This window comes from Lynx canadensis, chromosome B4 (assembly GCF_007474595.2).
Source record: "Lynx canadensis isolate LIC74 chromosome B4, mLynCan4.pri.v2, whole genome shotgun sequence".
Lineage (NCBI taxonomy): Eukaryota > Metazoa > Chordata > Mammalia > Carnivora > Felidae > Lynx > Lynx canadensis.
In genome coordinates this window covers 43985438-44010669 of record NC_044309.1, presented here as the reverse complement: position 1 = coordinate 44010669, position 25232 = coordinate 43985438, and the positions used below count along the sequence as shown (strand labels likewise).

Sequence of the window (25232 nt, the reverse complement as noted above, 5' to 3'; positions counted from 1 at the left end):
GTTAGAACCAAACTGCTTACTCTAACATTACTTACGGTTATGTCCTGAGTGCTTGGATACAAAATAATGACCAAAAAAATGCGCAGTATGTCATAGTCATAGACAAGTGCATTTGTCATAGTCAAAAGAACAAAGGGATTTTTAAACTTAAGTTGGTAGATTAAAAAAAGATGTATTTGTTTTCCACTAAAACGACTGTGTCATAGATTGAATTGTATCCTCCCAAAAGGTATTGAATTTCTAACCCACAGTATCCGTGAATGTAACTTTGGAAATAGGGTCTTTGTGGATGACCAAATTAAGATGAGGCCATTAGGATGGGCCTTACTCCAATATGACTGGTGTCCTAAAAAGAGAGAAATTTGAATATAGGGACAGACGTGCATCAAGGAAAAAGTATGTGAAGTCACAGAAATAATGCCACCTGCAAGCCAAAATGCAGGAAACTACCAGAAGGTAGGAGAGCGGCATGCAACATTTTCTCGTACAGCCCTCGAAAGGAACCAACTGTGTCAATACCTTGATTTCAGATGTCTGGCCCCCAGAACTGAGGGACAATACCTTTCTGTTGCTTAAGCCATCCAGTCTATGGTACTTAGTTATGGCAGTCTGTGATATTGTGATTTATCATGATAAATATATGTTTGGTCTTTTAACCAGTTCCTGGCAGAGCTCCTAAAAGCCTTGGAACTTCCTAAGTGATGAAAACAATAAAGGTGTATTTTGTTGTGTTAATAAGTGACTTTTGGAATGCCCCAACGTAACCTAAGGATGGGGCTGGTCACCAGAGGAGACAACCAAGTTGTTAGAGAATTGGAACTTTTTGTTCAACCCTACCCTCGACTTCCAAGGAGGGGAAAGGGGCTGGAAACTGAGTTCAGTCACCAATGGCCAATGACTTCATCAGTCATGCTCATGTAATGAAGATTCCATAAAAACCTAAAACGACGGGGTTCTCAAAGCCTCTGGACTGATAGAGCTTCTGGAGGTTCTGGATGAGTGGTATGTTTGGAAAGGGCACAGAAGCTCTGCATCCCTTCCCATATATATTTTGCCCTATGCATCAATTCTACAAGTAAAATGTTTCTCTGAGCTGTAGGAGCCAGTGGAGCAAATTAACCACCCAAGGAGGTCTTCAGAACGTCTGAACTATAGGGGCGCCTGGGTGGCGCAGTCGGTTAAGCGTCCGACTTCAGCCAGGTCACGATCTCGCGGTCCGTGAGTTCGAGCCCCGCGTCAGGCTCTGGGCGGATGGCTCGGAGCCTGGAGCCTGTTTCGATTCTGTGTCTCCCTCTCTCTCTGCCCCTCCCCCGTTCATGCTCTGCCTCTCTCTGTCCCAAAAATAAATAAAAACGTTGAAAAAAAAAAAAAAAAAGAACGTCTGAACTATAGAAGCTCAAATGACAATCTGGGTTTGTTTTTTTTTTAAGTTAGTTTGTTTGCTTGTTTATAGACAGGGAGAGAGAGGGAATCCCAAGCAGGATCTGCACTATCAGCACAGAGCCCGATGTGGGGCTAGATCTCAGGAACCGTGAGATCATGACCTGAGCCGAGATCAAGAGTTGGAGGCTTAATCAACAGAGCCACCCAGGGGCACTGGTGACAATCTGGATTTGCAATTGTCATCTGAAGGAGGGGGTGGGAGAGCAATCCTGTAGAACTGAGCTCTTAACCTGTGGGATCCGACATCATCTCCGGGTAGAGAAAAGAAACTTGTATGAAACTTGGAACACGAGAGACTCCATTTTGAGAAAAGCTCCATTCCCCTCTCTAAAACAAATGGCTAATGAACTCTTGAACTGGGCAAAAAGACTCTTGAACTGGGCCAGAAGCAACAATTCTTTTACAAGCAATCTTTCTCAGAAGTCAACAGGACAAGAGGTATCTTGATCATAAGACTTGATTCTAGACTTTCTGAAGAGAGGCTACTTAGCTAATGCATACCAGGAATAATTTCATTTGTTAACACCAGTAGAATAGTCAATCGTTGTGTAACCAAAAGCAGCTCAGCCTATTAGTACAATTTGACTTTTTTTTTCTTTTTTTACCCAGGTCATATAATTGTTCCCTTTCGTCTTTCTCATAAATCCCCCTTGCTTTTGTAACCAGACTAATGTGAGTTTCCTTCTTGGTGAGCCACAGATCCGCCAGATGAGTTGTTGCATAGAGTAAGCTTTATTTGCAGCAAATAAGGAGATCCCAAGGAATAACTTCCAAAGTCATGACTCCCTAAGGAAAGGTGAATGGGTTCCTTTTATTGAAGGTTAGGATGAATATTTAGACGGGGAAGCCTTGTCACCTTTTGTAGAAGGCATAAGTTTGTGCAGGTGCCGTAAGGAAAAAATACTTACACATACATTGTATGCTATGTACATGAGGCTGAGGCTCCTCTTTGGGTGGAGATTTCATTTTATTTTTTTCATTTTTTATCTTATATTATTATTATTATTATTATTATTATTAGTGGCAGTGGTAGTAATAGTATAATCAGGTCAAGGTAATTGTCAGTCATTCCAAGGATTACTCCATCATCCATCTGCACAGGGGGGGAGTCAGATTTAGCTCGAAAGGTCCGGTGGTCTGGGCTGAGAGAAGTCTTGTTGGGGTAGTTGACATCACCTGAGGGGTGGTTTCCAGTTTCATTCACCTGAGTTAGGCGATAAGCCAGAAAGAGGAGCTCAAGGAAAAATGGAAGACAAAGGTCATTGAAAGTCAGATCTTGGGATGGAGCTGGTGACACTTTCACCCCATGAGTGGGACACTATTTGGGTTTCTATCTGAATCTGTGCTCTCCAAATTGCAATTTTGAGACTCCAAATGAAGGCTTTTGTTCTTGGGGCGCCTGGGTATCTCGGTTGAGCGTCCAACTTCAGCTCAGGTCATGCATGATCTCACGGTTAGTGAGTTCAAGCCCCGTGTCAGGCTCTGTGCTAACAGCTCAGAGCCTGGAGCCTGCTTCAGATTCTGTGTCTCCCTCACTCTCTGCACTCTCCCCTGTCCCCATCCCCACCCCCCACCCCGCCTCTCATTCTGTCTCTCTCTCTCTCTCAAAAATAAACATTAAGAAAGAAAAAAAGCACCTTTGTTCTTTTCCCGTCTTGCCTCTCTTCTCAGATGACAATAATGTCAGAATTGAGTTGAACTGCAGGATGCCCAGTTGGTGTCAGAGAATTGCTTGGTGTGGGGAAAAAAAAATCCACGTGTGAGAACGGGTGTCTGAATCCTACAGCCCAAAGAAACAAACACAGACTGTAAAAGAAAAAAAGGAAGTCAAGAAACTCACAAAGTCAAAAAGAAGAAGAAGAAGAAGAAGAAGAAGAAGAAGAAGAAGAGAAAACAGAAAACTGAAAAGAAGTCTGAAAAGAAGAGATGACAAATGACAAATAACTGACAGGGGAGACTTGAGAAAGAGAATCCTGAACTGACAGAAGGGAAAATCTAAAGTGGCCCATTATTCATTACAGAACTTAGAGAGAAAGTTTCAGGCATTTTTGCCCCCAGTGTACCTCCTTTGCCCCAAACAGCCATGCGATTGTCTCTCCCCATTCCTGTACAGAGAGGAGATTTATCCCTTGTATGGGATAGACAAGGTCTATGAACTGCGGCAGATAGAGGAAGCAGGTTCAGTCAAAGATGACACATTGAGAACAGGAAGATTGAGAATTTACACACAGTCTCTTGAATCCCCAACCTTTTTCCTCCTAAATCTGTGCTCAGAATTCTGGTAGCCCAGCTGGGTTTGCATGCATACAGAATGCAAATGAGCCTTTTAGTGCTCTGTTCTTAAACAGGAACAGACAGTAAGGAGTCAGGATTTGAAAGAAAGATCTGATATGAAACAAACAATGAACAACTACTTCAAGGAAAAAAAAAGACTACTTAGGGAGATTAGAACCTCAAAAAAGTATCATTAATATCCTCAGAAACAAGAGAAAATATTGCGTCCATGAAACAAAAAGAGTTACAACCAAAGAATATTCAGGCCCAAATACGTATATTTAGACAGAGAGAGAGAGAGAGCAAGAGAGAGAGAGAGAGAGAATGAGAAAGGTAAAATTTAATAAAAGGATTAGAAGACAGTTGAGATTTTTTTAGAAAGTAAAGTAACAGGACAAAAAGATGAAGAAGGGGGCCAGGATAGGTAAATTAGAGGTCCGACATTCAAAACTAGGAGACTCAGAGAATACAGAAAATGTGGGAGGGAGGTCAGATTTTATTTAAAGCTAGTTACGCCTTTAAAATCCTAAGGGAGGGGTGCCTGGGTGGCTCAATCAGTTGAGTGCGGTACTCTTGGTTTCAGCTCAGGTCATGATCCCAGGGTCATGGGATGGAGCCATTCTTAAGATTCTTAAGATTCTCCCTCTCTCCCTCTGCCCCTCTCCCACAGTCACACACACACACACACACACACACACACACACACACACACACTCTTTCTCTCTCTCTCATAAATAAATGAATACATAAATAAATAAGTAATATTCCTAAGGGAAATTATTTTCTTCCTAGAATTTTATGTCAAACTACTATTTAAGTATGAGGATAGCACAAGACATCACTTAGACACAGAAGCTCTCCAAAAATTTACTTCTTATGTATCTGTTTTCGGAAAGCACTCCCCAAAGGAGGAAGTAAACCAAGAAGGGAAGAGACGTGGGATGTAGGAAACTGTATTTAACGTGAGAGAGATAATCTACAAGATAGTAAAAGTGCTTAATGTATAACATACGTGTTTTATATATAGGATGTACGTGTGTATTAACCCTCACAATCCTCACATAATAATATAATGTATATGTACTCATTTTATCATCATTTTACAGGTGAGGAAATTGAAACATAGAATGATGAAGTGACTACAACCAGATTGGTCAGGGAGTAAAGAACAGAACCGGAATTTTAACCTATGAAAGCCTGATTTCAGGCACTTAGTCATTAATAGTCTTTTTCCTGCTTCCCGATAAACGCATTTAATCAAAATTATGATATAACTATATTTGGAAGATAGGGGAGGGCAACGAGAAACGTTCCAATGTGTTTTGGTAGCCAAGGTGGAGCTGGTGGTGATGAAAAACAGCTACACTTTCCTCTTCCTTAACGGCAAGTCAGTGCGTGATACACCAAACTGAAAATAAAAATCAAGAATAGCAACATATGCATAAGTATTTGGAGAAATGTAGGTTTCAAAAGATGAGCTACCAAGTAGGGAGTAGAAAAAGTGTGCATGGTGAGGAGGTACTGTTTCTCTTCATGAGCCTTGCAGAGCTGTTTGACTTTTTAATCTGCATGAAAGTCTACATTTGATCAAAAGGAATAAAGCTTAAATATTAAAAATAAGAGCAAAAGGGTTTTCAGGTTGGAGTCTGAGGCCCAAAGAAGTTGAGTCCAAGGTCCAGCTCAGTCACTCACTCCCTGCAGAGTATTTCACTTCTCTGCAGTTCAGCCTCCAAAGCTGATCATTAATGGAGAATTAAATGACTATGATTGCTTATCACTTTTTTGACTCCTGAGGGACTTCTGTCCCCGTTGAATTGAATTTCCATGAGCCACTTTGGTATTCATTGAGTTGTATTTATGACCCTTTTGGAAGAGGGAGAGGGCAATATTCAACTTGGCCCCCTATGGTGATTAGTATTAACATTGTGGAGTGGGGGAAAGCAGGTTCTAACTTTAGTGAAAGAAGAAAGTACAGGGGAGATCCTATATAAGGCAACTCTGACATATAAACTGGGATTCAAGAAAGGTCTAGACACTTGGAACACTGCTAACATTTGTCAAACAAGGACAGCAATAACTAAAGGGCAACAGAAACAATTAAAAAATAAGTATCGAGAAGCTGAAATATAGAAAAGAGACATTATACTTAAATTGGCTTTCTTTCATAACTTTGTTGACAAGTAAGCTTTTATGAGAGACACGGGAGAAATATTGTCTTCAGAGTAGCTCAGTACAATAATGGTCTCCTTGTATTCCAGATCTCACCTCTTACTCGTGCTCTGGTAACGGCCAAAGCATCTTCCAAGTGACATGACCTCTTTTCTCTCTTCAGAACTTCACAATGGCTTTCATAGAATGCAGGATAAAGATCAATCTGCAAAGATCGCATGCAAAGATGCTAACCTGTCTTTCCAGATTCATTCCTATTATATCACTCTTGGAATGTTTAGCATTCTCCGTGATTCACATTCTCAGCTTTTCTCAACTCACAGACAAGAAAAAAGAATGCTTTTATACTGTGTACTTGACGTTTAAAATTCTATCATCCTTTAGAGTTCAACTCAAGTGTTACCATGTTCATGATACTCTTTCCAAACTCTTCAAATTATGAGGAATTCGGAGATGGGAAATAGTGCAATTGTAGGTTAACTAAGGTAAAGGTGCCAAGAGGGACACTGGCCAACATTATTCAGAGACAGCATGTAAAATATTTCCCATAATTGAAGTCTCAGTGTATCCTGGGCAATCCATATATCACTGTAATTGTCTTCCCAGTCAGTCTGCCAGCTCAAGGGCAAACTTCCCATCCTGGCCTCCTTATTGCCTTCCAGACAATCTGCTTACCCAAGGAAAAGAAAATAAGACTTGCCATTTTCAGACTTCGCAATTTTTCTCCTCAGCCTCCTCAATTTGTTACGTAAATCCCATTTTTGCTTTATTTCCATACCCTCGTATACAAGTTTACCCTTAATGTATAAGCTAATCAGACCCTCTAATAAAGGTCTTATAGACCACACCTATAAGGCCAACTCAATAAGATTCAATACTGTACTTCATGGTCTAGATGTGGACTGGAAGCAGGTGAAAGGTGGTAGAATTGCCACCTCAAAATATGTCTCTTTGGGGCACCTGGGTGGCTCAGTCGGTTAGGCGTCCGACTTCGGCTCAGGTCACGATCTCGCGGTCCCGTGAGTTCGAGCCCCGCGTCGGGCTCTGTGCTGACTGCTCAGAGCCTGGAGCCTGTTTCCGATTCTGTGTCTCCCTCTCTCTCTGACCCTCCCCTGCTCATGCTCTGTCTCTCTCTGTCTCAAAAAATAAATAAACGTTAAAAAAAAAATTAAAAAAAAAAAAAAAAAATATGTCTCTTTGGCTTAAGGATTGTCCTAAGCCGGTTGCTTTTAAGAGACAGCAGACACGGGATAACTCTGAAAACTGAGTAAAAGTTTTGTAAGAGACATTTACATTTATAAGGTAAACGTACAGGTGTACCGGTGTTTTTCCCTTTCCGTATCAGGAAGAGGCAGATGACTAAATCCTGAGAGATTCTCATCAGTGGAGAAGACAGTGACATAAATCTGCTTAACTTTTGTTTAACTGGGCTTTTCCTGGTGACTTCTCATACCCCCCCCCCCCACCCCACCCAGTCTTCTTTTGTCTTTAGCTGGAGATGATATTTAAGGTGGTGGTTGGGCCATTTCAGGGAGTTACTCAATCTTCCTGGGTCTCTTTCATGTGTACAGGAGGTATACATGTTATTAGGTTTCTACCTTTGCCTTCGTTAATTTCTCTTTTTAATACTGAGGTGTCTCAGCCAAGAACCTAGAAAGGTGAAGGGACAATTGTTTGTCCTCTCCTACACAGTCATCCTGTACTGTTTTATTTGCCTCCGAACCACAGACAAAACTAGTCATCGTTGCCCAGTCAATCTTTCTCCGACCCATCTTCCCCCAGGAAGGAGAGCCTGTATGGTCCTTGTGTCCTTGTGTAAATCAATATACGTCTGCCTTTCAGGTCTCCCTCTTGGATTAAGAGATTTGCGCTGTCGGAGACAACTCCTCCTCCCACTATGTAGGGACAGACACCTCCTTTCAGATACTGATATCCCACTAGACACTGTCCCTTGTATAAGTTTCAGCTGGGGCAAGTGAAAAGCGATGGAAAAAGTTGGGGAGGGGAGGGGTTGTGGAGTGTAATCACTCCAAGAAACCTAAAGTAAGCTGTAGAGGACGGACAGTTGCAGCTTCATTGCAGGGTGCAGAAGGTTTATAAATGTTGTGTCATTTGGGCTAAAAAGGGGGTGGGAGAGAATCTCTACTGCTTGAAGTCAGAAGGACGATCTAGAGAAAGACCGAAAGAACCTGGAATTCTGCTGACAAGAAGATAAAACTATAGTCCCTTTCATCACCACCCCCAGTGTTCCTTTTCAGACTCTGACCACCTTTCACTGGGATTTTTACAATACGTTCCTGGCTGAAATGAAGACCTGACTTGCTTACGTTTCAGCTAAGACCTCAAACTTTCACTGAGATATCTTTCTAAATGTTGATCACATTATGGAACTCTCCTGCTAATAAAACATTAAGTAACCCTCATTGTCTTCAAGTTCAGTATCTGAATTACTTAGTGTAAGCCTTAACCCTGTGACATTTTTCTTCAAACCTAGGCCCTCCTCATTTTAAAATGTATGATTCATATTCAAGTATTACAATGAAGGAAAGAAACCAGTAAAAAGTAAGACCAAGAAAGAGGAAGAAGAAGGATGACGGTAAGAAGGAGGAGTTAATTATCTCATTTATACCTATATACAGTAGACCCTTGAACAGTGTGGGAGGTGAGGGAGGGGTTAGCGGTGCTGACCCCCACGCAGTCAAAAATCCACACATAACTTTTCATTTTCCCGAAATGTAATTACTGATAGCCTACTATTGACTGGAAGCCTTATCAGTAACATAAACAGTTGATTAACACATATTTCCCATGCTACATATATATATTATATATATGCTATATATATTATATGTATACTTTATTTCTACAATAAAGCACGCTAGAGAAAAAAATGTTATTGAGAAAATCATAAGGAAGCAAAATACATTTATTGTATTGTATTGTATTGTGTTGTATTGTATTGTAATGTATTGTATTGAAACAAATCCGTGTATAAGTGGATCCACACAACTCCAATTGGGGTTTAAGGGTCAGCCATATATTATTAACTTTAAACATAGCAAAGAGAATTTTATTTAAGTAAAAAACTAAGTTTATTTGGGTACAGAGGAGGAATTGCAGTTCAGAACAGGAAGCTATGGTGAATCACAGGTAAGTCCAAAGAGACAAAAGGAAGGTCAGCTTTTATTAGATTTTAGGAGGAAACTGGGAATGTTTGTTGGAACAAAAGTTTATTGGGAGGATAAGAGTTTGAGGTTGTAGCAGTTTCTCATCTGCAAGCGATGGTTAGTGGGTTTTTGTTTGTTTGTTTGTTTCTTGCAGGGGTAGGCAGGGGTCTCCCTTCTTTTTCTAAAAATCAGGAGCTATGATGTCCTACTTGCTAAAATAATCCTTATCTTCCTTTTTCCTGCTGGTTATGTAGGCTACAATGAGGGGTACACTCAAGAGAGCTCCCCTTCCAAGACTTCCTGATTCCATTTGGAATTATTTCCACAATATAAATAGACATTTTAACTGGATGGGTTCTGAACTTTTATCTTCCTATTCAGACCCCTCTGTCCCAGATAGGCATATCCAAAAATCTCTGCCATTTACAGTGGATTATCTTACAAATACTGCAAATTATAAAGGCCTCATATGGAATTTCTTTTTCTCTTCTTGTTTTACAAATTAAGACTTTCCTCATTCAATCTCAAGGAAAACTTTTGATTTTTCTCATTGGCACATCTGTGCTTTTTTGCTGCTTTAGTGAAGTAGGCATTGCCTTAGATTAACTTGGGATATATTTTGTCAATAAAATGCCTCTTCCCCATTTTAGAAATCAGTAACTTGAGTTTTCCCCTAAACCTGGTTTTGCCCAATCTTTCCCATCCTAATAAACAGCTACACCTTCCATGTATTGGCTCAGGTCAATGATCTAGGAATTATTTTTCACTCTTTTCCCTTACTACATTTCCCTACTCAATCCATCAGCAAGTATTGATGATCTTACCTCCAACATATCTTTCAAATCCCTACGTTTATCTCTATTTCCACCTCCAACATCACCATGTTAGTCCACAGTCATGGGCTATCCACAATCACAATCCCTAGCCACAGTCACATCTTGTCTACTCTTCTTCAATACCTCCCATCTAGTCTTCATGCTTTCATACTTGTCCTCCTCCAGTCCATTCTCCTATAGCATCAAGAGTCATTGTCTTAAAATTCAAATTGCATCAAGTGACTCACTGTTTAAAATTTTCAATGGTTTCTCAGTGCATGTAAAATACAGTCTAGACTCCTTGCCCCCAAGACTCCTTTTCCCTCTCAGACTCCGTTTTCTGCTTACTATAATCAGTTACTCTTTTTTCAGTTCCTCACACGTATCAAACTTTTCACCATCTTTGAAAATGTTCTTCCCTCATTCTGCCTTTTCATGCAGGTTCTCTGCACTATTCGTGCTTGCTACCATTGTATTTTCGACTTTTTCTTAAGCTCTGTGAGCTTAAGTCAAGTCAGAGTCAAGGTCAGATTCAAGCTTCAGTCAAGGGAGGGGAAGGTGGGTGATGGGCATTGAGGAGGTCACCTGTTGGGATGAGCACTGGGTGTTGTATGGAAACCAATTTGACAACAAGTTTCATATTAAAAAAAATAAAAATAAAGAAATAAAATAAAGAAACTCTAGAAGAAATGGTAGATGACTCAAGTGGTGTTGGAGACCATGACCTTATCATGAGCTCTCTCACTAGTGTTGGGTTTTCTGCTGCACTGCTCGGCAGTGTGGGCTTTGGGAAGAAATCCGCTCGCTTCCTTGAACCAATGTTTAAAGTTTGAAGGAAAGGTGCGAGAAAAGTAAGAAGGGGGTTAAACAAAACTGAGAACAGTGGTGAAAGTGATTACACTGATCAACAGGTAGATTGAGTAGAGAAGGAAGTAGAGCCAAGCGGGTGTTAATATTCTGACAAAATGGGAGGGTTACAGGAATGGAAGATTCCGCCTGTCTGAGGAGAGGGAAGAGGGGAGAGGGAGAGGGGAGAGGGAGAGGGGAGAGGTAGGGCTGAGAGATCTCTTTAGAATAAGATACTTATAGGCAGGATTTCTGCCAAGATTTTTTTCTACCGGATGATATTTTAATTTCTTCAAGACTGTGGTATCTTGAAGGACGAACGAGCCTAGAATATTTTATGGAATGTGTGATAATGAAGTGATGCCTTTGGCAGTAGCAAAACAAGGCCACCTCGGGGTCTATTAACAATTCATGCATTTTAACAATTTCCAGAGGCAATGTGATAAATGACTCAGGATAAATTCAGATCTCCAGCAGGTTATACTCAATTAGAACAGTTTTCCCCTTGGGCTGAGTGAACATTCCAAGGGTGTATTTAATGAGGTGCTATCCTAATCAGCTCTTCCCTGGTTATGACTTCCCCCCAGTGAGGAAGCTAATTGCCAAATAAATGAGTTTTCTCAAACATCCCTTCCCTCTACACAGACTATTTTAAAAGGAATCACATATCATTGGTCGTTAACCTCAATCGACAGATATTTATTGACGAATAAAAGTGACTTCCAGCGTGACTTAGTGGTAACCTAACAAGCTGGGTGGCCAAAGAACAAACGAGAGCACAATTCTCAGAATCATAGTAGCCAGGTGAAAATTAGATGTCAATATTAAGAGCGGCAAATCCATGTGCATAATACTTTACAAATCTTGTCATTTGTATCTAGCTTATTTGAGCCTCGCAACAATCCTTGGAGGTGTTATTATCCCCTATTTTACAGATGAGGAAACTCCTTTAAAGATTTTCAATGATTTATCTAAGGTCACTGGCAAGTAATTTTTCCCCAATACACTTTACTTTCTCAGTTGTCCAGTAACAATACATCATATCCCCAATTGTCCAGTAGTGTTTCAGGCGGACAGCTTAGCACGACACGTCAGGATGCCATCCGGGCTGAGTTCAGTTAGTTACTCCCAAGAACTGGAGAGGGGTGCAGATCGGCTCAAATAGGAGACGACATTTTCTACCATGGCCACGAGGTGGCAGTGAAGGCCACTCCTAGAGACTAGTGTGGGCCACTATAGATAACCTGGCTTTAAGGGGTAAGCCAGAAAGAGAAAGCGAAACAATGCCATTCTTTTAGAGAAAAGACTGCGTGTGTCTGTGCAGGCGTGCACGTGCGTGCGTGTGCGTGCATGTGTTTGCAAGGCAGAAACACTGAGAAATTAATAGAAAGTGTTACTGCACTCCATGAAGTTTCTCATACTGCTAGAGAGTAGGACCAGGGTGGAGGAAAGACCTTGATAGTCAGCACTTGGATACCGTATGTACTCTGTTCCCTTAGCCCGTGTCTGCAATCCTACCCCTGGATCCTGAACGTCCACTTAGGTATTACGATTACCTGGGTCCACTTAGGTATTAGGTATTATGATGCCAAGAGTGTCACTGGCATTCAGTAGAAAAGTGAATGTTCTCTCAAGAGGAAGAATTCACGGCTTCAGTGCATTCATGCCTATGGCTGTGCCTACACTCTTGTCTTTCTCCTCAAATGTGCCACAATCTACTCTTGCGTTACAGCTGGCAGAAAGAAAAACCACCTGCAGTATCCCATAGGCAAAGGAACTCAATAGCTATAGGCATTCAAGGTACTTTTGATGCTTTCTTGGTTCAGGAGTAGTCAGCATTACTAGAGGTTAGTTGCAAATTCTGGCCACTGGATAAAGAATTAGAGTTCCCAGTTAGAGCATTCCGTGTTAGAAAATACACGTGGCTGGAAACGAAGAGTGGGAAGCCATCCTTCCCACTGAATAATGTATAGTCGTCATCCTAAATCTTCCAAAAGTTAGGGGGAAAAATGTCCCATTGTCTGTCTGTGGCTACCCTGGGGATCCCCCCCACCCCATTTATAAAATCAGAATTCCCATCAGTTGGAAGAGGGTCCTGCTCGAGGAGACTCGTCCACTGGAGACAGCTGCTTTTCTTCTCGCACTGGGGGAAGGTCAGGTGTTTTCGGCCAACACCTTGCAACGGTGAAGCGACTCATGTGAAGAGCTTCTTCATACCCTGGGAGGGTGTCCAAAGAGGGAGGCAGTTGGCCCAGGGGGCTGTGGGAGTGAGCCACAGCCAGGATTCTTCGAGCTGCAGGACCAAATACCGACTGCAAGGCTGGCGAGAAAAGAAGGAATAGAGCTAAAGAAAATGCGGCATCCTCAGAAATCAGGGACTTACAACACACTTAATTTCCCTTCGTTTTTAGCAAGTGTCCAAACTCATTGTCACTCTCGGCCACAGATGTTATGAAAATCCTGCGAGGGCTGTTTAGAAACCAGCTTCACTCTGCTAGGAGAGCCTGTCTTCTCCGGGGTCCTCGGCTCATCTAAATTGTGTTCCCATATCTCACAGCCCCGTCCTTTCCCTTTTATAGACTTTACACCAATGCACTGATAATGCAGACTCCTTAGAAATATTTATTTCCGTCTTATTTCTCTGTTCTCTAAAATGACCATAAGAAAAGCAGGAAAGGTGAACAGCAAACATATTTTTTTTCAAAATAAATATCACAATGTTGGGCCACCGGCTCTTATATAAATATAATATAAAGAAGAGAACCGAAGGAGATAAAGGAAAGTGTTTTATGATCCTCAAGGGAATGGTAAGCCACTCCTTAAGTATATCCATAGATACTCTACAGAACAAAGGGTTGAAAGCACGCGTGGCTAATTTCTCCAGAGAGATAAAATAAATATATATTGGTAATAGAAGATACAAGTTCTCACAAAATCCAAGACATTTTTGAAAAAAGGGATACACTCATGGTTTAAAATTGTTTTATCAAAATAAGTTTATAGACTGGGTAACTCTTCCTATGAAACATTCCCAATGTTTTCTCCAACGTTCTACTTCTTCACTCTATCATGAGTCCGACTACTACTGGAGAAGACAGCATCAGCATGAGCCCAGGTCACCACACCATCAGGGTCCCTGAAATTAGAATGGTCCTGAATTCTAGAATCTTCAGTACTCTTCAGCGGTGCCTGAGTGGCTCAGCCGGCTAAGCATCTCACTTTGGCTCAGGTCAGGGTCTCATGGCTCAAGTTATGATCTCGCAGTTTGTGAGCTGGAGCCCTACGTCAGGCTCTGTGCTGACAGTGCGGAGCCTGTTTCGTACTCTCTCTCTCTTTTTCTCTCTCTCTCTCTGCCCCTCCCTGGCTCATGCTCTCTCTGTCTCTCGAAAAAAAAAATTATATATATATATATATATATATATATAATTTTTTTTTAATTTCAAACAGTTTCTAAAAAATATGATTCAGTCCTTGTTTCTATATCCGTTGCTCTGTCCTGATGGTTCTTTTAATCCCCGTCCAGTGTTATAATGTCACAGTACTCACAAGTGATAGTGCTCTGGAGAGTGCTGTCATGATCAAAAGCCAGGACTGTCACTTCATAGGGAGGCCGGCCCTCCTCTTCCCCGTTTTGCTGGCGACTCAGACAGCAGCGGAAGCACACAGAAGTCAGGCCACACAGAAGCAGCAGCCCGCCAATGACCACCAGCAACCTGCAAGATGACCACGGGGCAGTGACTGCCCTGGGGTCTGGTGTGTTTCCCAGCCCTGGGAAATAATCGGCCTTCAGTGTCTGCACTCTGACTTTGTTTGAATATTTTATGGAATGACCATAATACTTCTTTATACACATATACTTATTCGTCAGCAAGACTGAAATCGGTTCGTTAAAACAAGAAGAGATTTAATGCGGTGTGGAGGGTCTGTTTCTACCGTAGAAAGTATTCTCCTTCCTGTAGAAATTTCTGGAGCTAACGCTGAGAAAATACACAATAACCTTTCGATGTTGGCCGAGGAGAAGGTATTGAAATAGGAAATCCTGGCATATTGTCACATAGTTAACAATGAGGTAAAGAAACTTGACTCCGTGGGATGCAAGGTTAAGTACACTGGGTGTCTCATACGTTTTTTTTTTTTTTTTTCCCCTGCCATCAGTATATTTAAAAACTAAAAAATAAATAGATAAAAAAAAAAAACAAATGCCCTTGAGAAAAAGAAAGTTCCTTTGAGATGTCTTTCTGGGTATTAGAGTTGGAACTTACCATATATACCAGAGATGTACCCAATCTGTGGTCAGGCAACTATGGAGAAAGAATAAAGGTGTTTGGAGTTTTTTTTTTCTGTAATAAAAATATAGTCAATGCCCACTGTAGTTCCAGAATCATAAATATGAGTTGCAATGCGATAATGCTACCTTGTTATAATAAAAGCATCACTACATATATATGTGTGTGTGTATGTGTGTATGTGTGTGTGTGTGTGTGTGTGTGTGTGTGTGTATACTTTTTTTTCAGTTTGTGTTTTAATTCCAGTTAGTTAACATACAAGTTATAGTGACTTCAGTATAACCAGCGGAACATATTACAAAATGGGACGCCTTAAGAAGAATTTTATATTACAGATGGCATGGTGTAAATACTTTTGTAAAGCACTATAAGACCGACTAGAGTAGTGATTATGAAAACAGCGTTTATAGAAAGGGTAGTTGTGACCACTATAAACTGTTATGAGGACAATTATCAGGGAAGAGCCTGGAATGTGAGTTTACAAAGTTTGAAAATGGATATGAAAGTTGACGTTTGGATACATTAGCGATCAGTAAAATTTAAACAGAAAGAAAATTTTAGTTATAAGACGAAAGCGGTGCAGTGAAGTTTGTAATTTACGTGCTGTCAATTGTCGCAAGGGCCACCAGAAAAACTCTCACCATAAAAGAAAAAAACCTGAACTTTCACATCCACGATCAAAACTGATATGCACACCCACTGAAACCAAACGGGAAGGGACAAAACTGTCAAGCCCAACTTCGCTGTGTCGGAAGTTAATTAAATTAACTGAAGTAATAATGGCAATTATAAATTTTCTCTCTAGGGATGAAAAATATATGGATTGCGGGGGAGAAGGAATTGTGGGGTAAGCTCAGGAGTACAAAGGGGAAAGAGAGGAGCTATTTATCTTTGAAGAGGAACAAATTTTTTTTTGAAGATAAACAAATTTAATTATACTTTCTGATACACTGAGCTATTGAAACCCGTTGAAATTCACTTCTACCTCCTCTTTTCGGTTGTACATTTGTAACATATAGTTTGCTTTTTCAATAAATAGTGTCTCCTGTAGGTTTTCTCACATTCCCCATTTATTTAAAGCCTCTTCTTGCTCTACAATGTTACAATTCTCACTGTGTTAAAAATGATTCTTCCATGTAGTATACACACACACACACACACACACACACACACACACCTACAGTGGAGTATTACTCGGCAATCAAAAAGAATGAAATCTTGCCATTCACAACTACGTGGATGGAATTAGAGGGTATAATGCTAAGCGAAAGTAGTCAGTCAGAGAAAGACAGATATCATATAATTTCACTCTTATGAGGACTTCAAGAGACAAAACAGATGAACATAAGGGAAGGGAAGCAAAAATCATATAAAAACAGGGAGGGGGGCAAAACATAAGAGACTCTTAAATATGGAGAACAAACAGAGGGTTACTGGAGGGGGTGTGGGAGGGGGCATGGGCTCAATGGGTAAAGGGCATTAAGGAATCTACTCCTGAAATCGTTGTTGCACTCTGTGCTAACTAACTTGGATACAAATTTAAAAAAATAAGTTAAATAAAAATGGAAAAAATAATAAAGAACATAACAGCTAAAAACAAAAACGGACTCTTCCTATACTGGTAGGTGTCTAAAACCTCAGACAGTGTGACAAGCAGTCAAGGCCACCACCATTTCCCCTGGGTTTAACAGACTTAGCTATTGAGAAACCCTTCCCATGGCTAAATATGTGTTTTCCTTCACGCTGAGCAACTGTTTTGTTCCAACTGGCCCTGCTTCTTTTTTTTTTTTTTAAGTAATTTACCTCCAAATGAAATGAATCTCTTCCCCTTGTGTGTCCTCTGTGTCTATGTAAGACCTAATCGTGATAGTTTTAGATTAAGGGATAATGACCTCAGAGTCATAGCTAAATGACATGTGCATTAAATAGTGATATGCCCGGGGCGCCTGGGTGGCTCAGTCGGTTGAGCGTCCGACTTCGGCTCAGATCATGATCTCACGGTTCATGGGTTCGGGCCCCGCATCGGGCTCTGTGCTGACAGCTCAGAACCTGGAGCCTGCTTCTGATTCTGTGTCTCCCTCTCTCTCTGCTCCCCTGCCCCACATACGCTCTGGCTCTGTCTCTCTCTGCTTCTCAAAAATAAAGAAAACTAATAAAGAAAATTTAGAAAAAAAAAATAGTGATATGCCCTAAAATACGGAAAATGCTTTTCATACCTCAGGTGGTGATGCTACTTTGGAATTACCCAAACTTATCTGCCCAGGATGAGATTTTTGAACCCAGTCTGTCTTGATGAGTCACGAAGAAGCATGGGCGAGAAAACCTTTTGCAAATCTCTGTGACTATATAAACGGAGGTTAATTCCGATGTTTTAAGGGGAAGATTGGCCGTGGGGGGAAAAATGCTGTCAGTGATTTTATTTTAAGTACTTAGGACGACACCCTGGTGCGTGTCTTTATTTTTGGATAACCCTGTCTGTGATTAGTGGGCTGATGGCCATGTAAGTAAAGATAAAGGGAAGTCACAGATATCTGATGACCCTTTGACCCTGTTTTGGGTACTAATGTTTTTGTCTGTTTCTCCTGCTTCCCAGTCGGGTCTCAGATACTTACTGTTCAGGACTCACACAGTTCTCCTCACATCTTGCCCGAGGAAGCTGTAGGAAGGGAAATAGTCTCAGACAGGGAAATGTCTCATTGCTCTGCTCAGCAGCCTATCGACTGTTCCTCATGACTCTGCGTTGTTAGATTGCATGGTGACAGCCGGGAAAATATGAGGACGAGGTCAGAGGGTCAGGCAGGTTGAGGATTGTTGGTTTTCATTGCTCCCATGCCCGCTGATTATTAGATTTGAAATGGGAGAACCTGGAGGAACAAATATCTTGGCTTTGGGGGGGGGAGGTTATGGTTTTGTTTTGCTTTTTGGAGGTGGGTGAGCATTACACCTTAGGCAGCATTTAAATCAATTTGTTTGTCCTAGAAATTTCCTGATCTGTCCCTCAGGATGTTGTTATTGTCTTCCTAATTCTCTCCCAGTTACAAATTGCATTCTAGACCACTCCTCTTTTTTATTCCCTTAGTGCATCAATAACACACTATAGGAAAAAAGAGAAAGGGACAAAGGAAGGGAACAATTTTATTTATTCAGTGGCTACGATACGCCAGTCAGCTAAGAATGTCTTAACATTTCATTGCAATAATCATGTAGGTGGGTATACTTAACCTTATTTTGAAAGATTAAGTGACGGAGGCAAAGGAATTTAAGTTGACATGACCAACTGTGTGCTCCCACTGAGGTAGCCAGAATTCAGATCAGTCTTTATCCTATACACGCGTTGAATGAATTAATAGAACAAGGGATAAATCTGCTCTAACGACTCCTCGGTATTGCTAGCAAGTCCCTTCTGCTAACAATAATGAAAGCTTCTACTCCTTTTTTACCTTGTATCTCAGTTGACTTTCTCCCCAAATAGAGAAACTTGCATTCAGACACTGTATCTCTCTTCCTGTAACTTGAATGACTTAATATTTCCAGGAAATCAACAACAAAACCACAAAGGCCCTCAACAAGGAACAGAGAGTTGTGCTCATTGCGAGTTTATGGAAGCGAGAGGGGACACACACTATCACGATACATCAGGCAAAAAAGGGTTTGTAAAAGGATTAACCAGGTGTCTTCTGCAGACAACATTTGAGAATCTCTCTCTCTGTCTCTTTTTTTTATTTTAAAATGGTTGGTCACTAAGGGTGACAAAGTGTATTTTCTCAGCCCAGCCCTGGTTCTGTGTTTCTTTTTCCTGACTAAAGGTAAGAAAAGTTTAACGTGCCAAACAGATAAAATACTTCGTTTGGGTATTATTGCAAGAAGGGAAGGAGGAGAAGGAGAAGGAAGAGGAGGAGGAAGAGGAGGAGGAGGAAAAGGAGGAGGAGAAGGAGAAGAAGAAAGAAGGGGAAAGAAGAAGAGGAAAGAAAAAGAAGAGAAAAAAAGAAGAGGCAAGAAGGAAAGGGAAAAGCAAGGAAATGAAGAGGAAGCAAAAGGAAAATACAAGAAGAAAGAAATGGATTTGCAGACATTATTTTAACGAGGACATAGAAATCAAAACAGACAGTCCATCCCTTGCTAGCTATGCAAACTTCCCCTTGACAGTTGTCCAGGATCATCAGTCTAATGACCCTTTTTTCAGCTAATGAGTTACTTAGGGCCTTCTGATTTTTAGTGGCGAGAAATAAAAAGTCCAAAGTATTTCGAAAGAGTTTTTCCTCTGTTAACTGATTTCTGATCCGGAGGCACCTAAGCTGTTAGAACTGTACCAGTGCTGATGTGGAAACTCCATTCAGGGAAACTGTGTCATTCTTTTTGAGAATACATTTGGGATTTTGAGGGATGGGTGATACGATGCTAAAAGAAATATCGATAAGTGGCCCTTCCGAATTACCATAGCTACTCTGCATGTATCTCCGGTTACCCTAATTTCTGCCACTACTCCCCCCCCCCCCCCCCCCCCTTTCACTGATGTCATTAGCCACTCATGGACTGTGGAACACTATAACACTAAGGAAACATTCGAGTCATTCTTCCCCACGACCCCTTTGGTCCAATATGTGTCTTTCCTCTCATCCATTTCCCCCAAAGGTCTTCTGAGAGTCGATTTATCTGAGAAACAAACAAACAAACAAAGGTTTACTTTTATGTTTTCACACTCACCTGGATGAAATACACCAGGGCAGAGGCTGTCACGGCCTGGGCTTGCATCACCATGGGGGCTGAACCGCTTCTCCAGGATCACAGACTGGGTGTCTGTTGCCTCCTTTCCATGCTCTGTGCTAGGTCTGACTTCCGGACCTAGAGGACTTAAGGAGACAAACTTTTCTCAGCAGTAAATCAGTTTTCTTCTTCTCGCACGCGCGCTCTTTCTCACTCTCTTTTGTTCTGTCCTCTTATTCCTTTGGGCTTTTATTTTCTGTGGTCTTTCTCTCCCCTTTCATCCTGGCTTCTTTCTCTATTTCTACTCTGTTTTTATGTTATCCACATTCACTTCCCCCTGCCTTCCTTCCTTCCCTATTAGTAATCCTTTCTGTAGGTCTTTAACTTTCTCCCACTGTCCCCAAAAGGAAGACATTCAGGGAGGACACATCAGTCCTCAGAATTATGTATTTCTCTAGGCAGTGGTGAGAAACTTAACTTTAGGAGGCTCAAAGGCAGATTGCTGGTGATCAAACAAGTTCTCGTCTCCATCAGAAAAAGAGTAATATTCTTGGTCCTTCACCAGCACATTTCAGGGAGACTGTTGAATAATTGCCAACCTCCATTCACTCCCCTTCTCCATGTGATTAACCCTCCTCTCCTGCTCTCTGAAACCCTCCCCTTTACTATGTTGATAATCAAGTCTCCTGGTTCTGGGTCATTTATTCTTAACCATTGCAGTAGGACTGAGAGGTTGACAAATGGACTGGAAAACTCTCCCATCTTTGAGGAAAGCAGGTTTGGAGATTAGAATGTTTGGGTGTGACCACGAAATTCCCCTCTACCCTGACTTCAGTTCTCATTGAAACAGATAAGTCAGACAGACACACACAAAAAATGTTTTAGCTGGGTTCCAAGATCTATAGGTCTTTAGGTTTCTGTCTCTGTCTCTCTCTCTTAAATAAAATCTAAAGTCGGAATAAAAATAAGCACACATCGGGGCGTCTGGGTGGCTCAGTCGGTTAAGCATCTGACTTTAGCTCAGGTCATGATCTCGCAGTTTGTGAGTTCAAGCCCCGCGTCGGGCTCTGTGCTGCCAGCTCGGAGCCTGGAGCCTGTTTCAGATTCTGTGTCTCCTTCTCTCTCTCTGCCCCTCCACTGCTCACGCTCTATGTCTCTCTCAAAAATAAATAAACATCAAAAATTTTAAAATGAGCAAACATGGCAAGGGAATAGTTGTAAAGAAACACATCTATAGGAACAAATGAATGCTGTATAAGTGATTTATACTTAAGTCAGAAATACTTTACTTCATAAAGTATTTCAAAAAAAAACTTCAATGTGCAAAGTATTTCATAAGAAAATTAGACATTAGTTTACACACATATATCTGTCTCGTAAGAATTGAATAAAACCACCTTTTAGATCGTATCTAATTTTACTGAGTGATTGTTGAGGGCAACTGTGGGGTGGGATTGATTCAAAGTCCCCACACAGCATTAAATGAGCATGGAGAATATAACTTTTTTTTCTCTTTCTCTCTTAGCTAAGGAAATCAAATAGTGACAGAAAAGCCTGGTGATTAGATAACATTAAGTTCCAAAACTAAATGATCATTGCATTATTTTTTAAAAAGTAAGGAGGACGGAGCTAAGATGAAGAGTATTTTTCAAATCTCAGCAGAAAACTTGGCAAGGTGGGAAGTATTTCATAGGACCGGGAGACCAGAAAATCCCTGGCTCTCTACTAAATTATTATGTCGTTTCTCCAAGCCTTAATGTTCCCTTTTACAAAACAGGAGAGGAATGCTCACTTGACTTGCCCTAGATGTTGTTTCATAGAGAAAATACCACAAAGACATGAAGGATTTTTACTGGAATATTTCTATTTCTATTTAGAGTGCCCTGCACATGATAACATCACTAATCTTTCCCTTCTCTCTCTCTTGTCAGAGATACAATAGAGTATCATGGCTAAGAACCTAGCTAGGTTATCTGGGATTAAATACCTGCTTTCTCACTTAATAGCTGTGTAATCTTGGGCAGTTATTATATCCCTGTTGGGTCAGCTTCATTCTATCTAAAGTGGGGTAATAATAATATGTTACTTCATAGACTTATAGAGATTCAGTAAGGTAATGTGTGTGAAATGCACATAATTGTCCTGATGTACCAGTATTTTAGAAGGTGTTAACTAGGATTCTCTTGATTTCCATTCAGTTTTACCAGTGACCTTCACCTTCAATATGCTGAATAACTGATCTCCTGTCAGTGTTTTATTACCATGGCCATGTTTTAGCTTTCCTGGTATTCCAATTTTGAATATTTCCCCTTGATGTTCTGGCCATCTCTTCCCCGATCATGCCAGCCAAACCTGAGTGAACAGGTTTGCCCATTACCATGATCTTTGCCCCCACTGCACTTTCCTGCATGTGATTGCCATCACCTTTTTGCCCTCCAGCTTTCTAACAGGTTTGAACAAAACACGATTCTTTTAATGACCTCCTTGTTAATATTCTTTCTTAGAATAACTACTGCCATTTTTTTTTTTCCCTCACTGGATTATTCTTCAGAGAAGTAGAACTTCTTGTTTATCCTAATGAGAGTGATTATGCCTTGTGGCAATTTTAACGCCCAGTTCTGTCCCTGTCAAAACCTCTACATCCTGAATGTTGAGAGAGGAGAGAGGATCCGTGTAGGAAGACGAAACAGGGTACAGACTGGAAGGGAAGGTGGCTGAGATGGAGGGGAACGACCTCATTTCAATCCTACACAATCTTGTAGTTCTATTAAGTTTGTGAATCATTAGCTTTTGACCAGGTTGTTAAAGACTTGGAGTGGAACCAATGGAGGGTACATGTACATAGAGGCCTTTCACTTATGCCTCAGGAAATTGTTATACAAAACTTGTAACAAGTGGAGCTAAAAAATTACTTGTTTCTGGCCCCTTTGATTATTCTCCTTTTGACCTTGCCTATGTCAGATGACCAACCATGAATTCCCTTCCTTTCTGTGCCTCAGTGAAATAGAGTCCAGGACTATCTTTACTGTGAGTCACTAAGCATGAGTTATAAAGTGTTGAGCAGTGAGTTGGGCCACACCCGTAGCTTCAAAAATAGATAACAAAGCAGAAGACATCAGTTTCATCTTGCAACGACTCCACCAGGAAGTGCTCTATCTTATGAATCAAGATTGCAATGTAAGCATTGAGTGACAACCTCAGAGGCATTGACACTCAGGATTCGATTTAAGGGCATTAACAAAATAGAAGGGATTAAGTTTATCAAAGTATATTAGTTTTATATACCACATAACACATTACCACAAATTTTATGAGCACACATTATATATATATATATATATATATCTCACAGTGTCTGTGGATCAGAAGTATGAGCACAGATTGGTTGGGTCTTCTACTTAGGGTCTCACAGGCTGAGGTCAAGATGTCTTCTGGGTTGTATTCCCATCAGAAGACTCAACTGGGGAAGGATATGCTTCCAAGCTACCTCAGGCGGGAATTCATTCTTTGTTTTTTAATGTTTCATGTATTTGTTTTGGAAAGGGGAGAGAGAAAGAATGGAAAGGGAGAGAGAGAAGGAGAGAGAGAGAATCCCAGGCAGGCTCCTCGCTGCCAGTACAGAGGGCGCTGAGCTCAATGTGGGGCTCAAACTCACAAACTGAGATCCTGACCTGAGCCAAAATCAAGAGTCAGATGCTTAACTGACTGAGCCACCCAGGCACCCCAGGAATTCATTTCTTTGTGGTTATAGGATTTCTGTAAGCTTGGTTCTTTAAATCTGGCTAAGAGGAGGGAGAGAAACTTTAGCCAAAAATAACACTATAACTTATGTAATCACAAATACATAATCATATCATTCTATCACTTTGGCACATCCAAACATGGATACCACCCACACTGAAGGGGAGAAGATTACACAAGGGCATGAAAACATCAGGGGGCAGGAATGAGAACTAGTTAAAGTCTGTGAATTTCGTCCAGCTATCTGCCACGAAAGGATTGTAGAAATTATCCCACAGGTTTTGAAACCCAAACGTCCATCAATGGATGAACAGATAAACAAAATGTGGTATATACATACAATGGGATATATTCAGCCTTAAAGAAAATTCATGGGGCGCCTGGTTGCTCAGTCGGTAAGCGTCCCAACTTCGGCTCAGTCATGAACTCACAGCTCGTGGGTTCCAGCCCCCGTCGGGCTCTGTGCTGACAGCTCAGAGCCTGGAGCCTGTTTCAGATTCTGTGTCTCCCTCTCTCTCTGGCCCTCCTCTGCTGGTGCTCTGTGTCTCTGTCTCTCAAAAATAAATAACATCAGAAAAAATAAAAAGAAACTTCTGAGACGTACTACAGCACGGACAGATCGTGAAGCCCTAATCTAAGTGAAATAAGCCAGACACAAAAGGACAGATATTGTATGTTCCACTTATATGAGGTACCTGGGAGTAGTCAAGTTCATAGAAAGAGAAAATAGAATGGTGGTTTCCAGGACGGGGAGAAGGAAGAAATGAGGAGTTATGTTAGTCACGGTCCTCTAGAGAAACAGGACCAATAAGAGGGTGCATATTTATAGAGAAAGATGTATGGTAAGAAACTGACTCAGCAATTATGGAGACCGGCAAGTCCAAGTCCAAATCTGTAATATGGAGCAGCAGGCTTGAGACCCAAGAGAGCCAAGGTGAAGTTCAACCCAAAGGCTGGCTGCTGGAGAATATTTCTTATTTGGAGGAGGATTAGTGTCTTTGTCTATGCAGGCCTTCAACAGATCGAACGAGGCCATGCGCATTATGGAGGGAAATCTTTACCCCACTGACTAAGATGGGAATCTCATCCAAAAACATTCTCAGGGAAGCTCAGAAAAATGTTTGACCAGATATCTTGGCACCCTGTGGCCCAGACAAGTGACACATATACTCACCATCACTGGAGTCACTGTTCGAGATTACAGAATTTGGGGCACCTGGGTGGCTCAGTTGGTCAAGGGTTAAGCATCTGACATCGGCTCCATGATCTCAGGCTCTGTGCTGACAGCTCAGAGCCTGGAGCCTGCTTCGGATTCTGTGCTCTCCCTCTCTCTCTCTCTGCCTTCCCCCACTCGCACTCTGTCTCTCTTTCAAAAATAAATAAACATTAAAAAAATGAAAGAAAAAAGTAAGATTACGGAGTTTGGGGCACCTGGGTAGCTCAGTCAGTTAAGTGTCTGACTTCGGCTCAGGTCTTATCTCATATAGTTCGTGAGTTCGAGCCTCGCATCTGTCAGCACACAGCCTGCTTGGGATTCTCTCTCCTTCTTTCTCTGTTCCTCCCTGCTCTCACTCTCTCTCTCTCTCAAAATAATAATAAACTTAAACAAAATTTTTTAAAATTAAAAAAAATGAAAATTACAGAGCTGAAGTTGGAGAAGAAGAATAGTGAGCTGAGTTCTTGTCTGGCTTCAGGTAGAAAAGAGACGTTAGTAAATCTCTTACATTTTCTGGCATTAGCTCCCACTTTCCTCAAAATAAAGAACAAAGACATATTTTCCTTAAATG

General features: G+C 41.2%; 1 protein-coding gene across 1 annotated transcript; it reads right to left on the bottom strand.

Moving 5' to 3' along the window:
• Window positions 1-11385: 11385 nt before the first annotated feature.
• Window positions 11386-19993, bottom strand: TMEM52B (transmembrane protein 52B). Its single transcript, XM_030321683.1, has 5 exons — window positions 19705-19993; window positions 17613-17656; window positions 14977-15015; window positions 14261-14427; window positions 11386-13034 (listed from the first exon to the last, which is right to left on the bottom strand). Exons 1-5 carry the CDS (start codon window positions 19756-19758, stop codon window positions 12793-12795), a joined length of 546 nt encoding a protein of 181 aa, XP_030177543.1. The 5' UTR covers window positions 19759-19993; the 3' UTR covers window positions 11386-12792.
• Between the last annotated feature and the right edge of the window lie 5239 nt (window positions 19994-25232).

Coding starts and splice junctions, on each gene's coding strand:
- TMEM52B (XM_030321683.1), bottom strand. CDS start 19,758: ATGGTGATGCAAGCCCAGGCCGTGACAGCCTCTGCCCTGGTGTATTTC. Junction 17,657..19,704: donor CCCTGGTGTATTTCATCCAG/GTGAGTGTGAAA, acceptor CCCTTCCTACAG/CTTCCTCGGGCAAGATGTGA. Junction 14,428..14,976: donor GTACATCTCTGGTATATATG/GTAAGTTCCAAC, acceptor GTCATCTTGCAG/GTTGCTGGTGGTCATTGGCG.